This window comes from Penaeus monodon, chromosome 9 (assembly GCF_015228065.2).
Source record: "Penaeus monodon isolate SGIC_2016 chromosome 9, NSTDA_Pmon_1, whole genome shotgun sequence".
Lineage (NCBI taxonomy): Eukaryota > Metazoa > Arthropoda > Malacostraca > Decapoda > Penaeidae > Penaeus > Penaeus monodon.
The window spans coordinates 52,158,853-52,161,352 of NC_051394.1; the positions used below are offsets into that span (position 1 = coordinate 52,158,853).

The 2,500-nt window shown below is 47.5% G+C and overlaps 1 protein-coding gene across 1 annotated transcript in view; it reads left to right on the plus strand.

Moving 5' to 3' along the window:
- LOC119576758 (venom serine protease 34-like) overlaps positions 1-2,500 on the plus strand; it is a 3,505-nt gene that overhangs the window by 969 nt on the left and 36 nt on the right. Inside the window, exons 1-3 of the mRNA XM_037924398.1 lie at positions 1-353; positions 2,066-2,188; positions 2,372-2,500. The exon at positions 1-353 is cut by the window's left edge and continues 969 nt beyond it; the exon at positions 2,372-2,500 is cut by the window's right edge and continues 36 nt beyond it. Of these exons, the coding sequence (XP_037780326.1) occupies positions 1-353; positions 2,066-2,188; positions 2,372-2,500 (605 nt within the window). The remainder of the gene's footprint in view (positions 354-2,065; positions 2,189-2,371) is intronic.

Genomic DNA, 2,500 nt, shown 5'->3' on the forward strand with positions numbered 1-2,500 from the left:
ACTACAATGCGAACACGGTCGATAACGACATCGCTCTCATTCGCTTGAGTTCTGCGGCGTCCTACAGCCGAGGCGTGGGGCCGATCTGCCTGCCCTTCCAGTTCGCCTCTCTGGACTTCCAGGGCCAGACGGGCACCGTGACCGGCTGGGGCAGGACGGACTACCAGGGGTCAACGAGCAACGTGCTGCAGGAAGTGGAGCTGCCAATCCTTACGACGGCCGAGTGCCAGCAGTACCTCAAGAGCACAATCACGAACAACATGATGTGCACCTACAAGGCAGGTCAGGATGCCTGCCTGGGGGACTCCGGAGGCCCTCTCATCTGGTCACGGCGGACTACCTGTCTCTTCTGGGCTAGGGCTTGCGCGACACCGGTCTATGCCAATCCTCTACTACTTCCTGCCCGCTCTTTTTATTTTCGAAGCGAAGGAAAAAAAATATGGCGAAATATTCTTTTAATTCTGTTTTGTTTTCTCTTTTCCTTTTGCCTTCTTCCCTTTCCTCCGTTCTTGTTTTTCTCCCTCTCTCGTCTCTTTGTTTTTCCCCTTTCATCCTCTTTTTCTTTCTGTTCCTTTTTCTTTTTTTCCTTGTTTTCGGTTTTTCCTTTCGGGCTTGTTTTTCCTTTTTTTCCTTTTTTTTTATTTCTCCTCTTCCTACTTCCCTCCTTCTCCTCTCTCTCTGTCTTTTCTTTCTCTCATTGTCTCTCTCTCTCTCTCTCTCTTCCCCTCTCTTCTCTCTTCTCTCCCTCTCTTTCCCTGCTCCCCTTTTCTCTCTCTTCTCTCTCTCTGTCCTCTCTCTCTCTCTCTCTCTCTCTCTCTCTCTCTCTCTCTCTCTCTCTCTCTCTTCTCTCCTCTCTTCTCTCTCTCTCCCCTTCTCTGTCTCTCTTCTCCCCTTTTCCTCTCTCTTCTCCCTCTCTCTCCTCTCTCCCCTCTCCCCTTCTCTCTCTCTCTCTCTCTCTCTCTCTCTCTCTCTCTCTCCTCCTCCTTCTTTCTTCTTCTGTCTCCTCTCTCTCTCTCTCTCTCCTCCTCCCCTCTCTCTTTTTCTCTCTCCCCTCTCTCTCTCTCTCTCTCTCTCTCCCCTTCTCTCTCTCTCTCTCTCTCCATCTCTCTCTTCTCTCTTTCCTGCTTCTCCTTCCGTCTTCTGTCTTTTTCTGTCTCTCTCTCTCTCTCTCCCCTCTCTTCTCTCTCTCTCTCTCTCTCTCTGTCTCTCTCTTCTCTCTTTTCTCTCTGTCTCTCTGTCTCTCTCTTCTCTCTGTCTCTTCTCTCTGTCTCTTCTCTCTGTCTCTTCTCTCTCTCTCTCTCTCTCCTCTTCGCTTCTTTCTCTCTCTCTCTTCTTCTCTCCTCTCTCCTCTCTCTCCCTCTCTCTCCTCTCTCTGTCTGTCTGTCTGTCTGTCTCTCTCTCTCTCTCTCTCTCTCTCTCTCTCTCTCTCTCTCTTTTCCTCTCTCTTTTCTTTTCCTCTCTCTCTCTCTCTCCTCTTCTCTCTCTCTCCCCCTCTCTCCTCTTTCTTTTCCCCTCTCCCCTTCTCTCTCTCTCTCGGTTTTTCTCCTTTTCTTTTCTCGCCTCTCTCTCTCTCTCTCTCTCTCTCTCTCTCTCTCTCTCTCTCTCTCTCTCTCTCTCGTCTTCATGTGATTCTCCTTGAGACTGAGTCAATTACTTATCAATTGATGTCAGAAAATAGCCCATACTGTGACCTCTCCGGCAGCTGGGGTCACGCTCTTTTCCATGAGTGTGTAATAGACTTTAATATTAGTCCATACTCACTGTTAGATGGATCCGTTCTCAATGACTTTTGAAATGTATATATATAAAATAGCCCATACTGTGGTTTCCTGTGGTGGTTCGTCTTGTTCTCAATAACAAATGTAACAGTCTTCAAAAATATCTCTTTCCTGACATAAAAGTGACGTTGTTTTCAATAACAGTGTAATGAACATAAACAAAAAGAATTATCCCATACTGCGATCCCTGTCAGCTGAGTCGCCTTGCTCTCACTTACAAAAAGATAAAGACAAATGATTGCCTATACCTTAAATGTTTGGGCAACTATATTGCGTTGTTCTCATAGGATAGTGATAGACGTATAGATATCTCGTCCTCATCAGTGACCGTAAACGATGCAAACATTTCCCTTCTACAAGTTACTCAAACTACCCCCTTTTGCAGCAGGAGTTCGCCCTCATTGATGACTGTATAAACGATGTATAATTTTTTCTCATACATATACAAACTGTGACCCTCTGTGACTGTATAATAGTTGTCTCAAAAAATACCCTGTACTTTGCCCCCCCCTTCCCCTTTGTTACAGGGTCTCGCTCCTATTCATGTATGATAGTTACCTAAACACCACTCTGTGCTCTGCCCCTCTCGGCAGTTCGGTCGCGTCCCTGAAGACCAGGTGTCCCTAATCAACCGGATGTACGCGTGGCCGCACAAGATCCAGGAGGACTTTCGTCTGGCGGAGGCGAGGCTCTCACACAAGAGGGACGTGAAGGAGACGGCT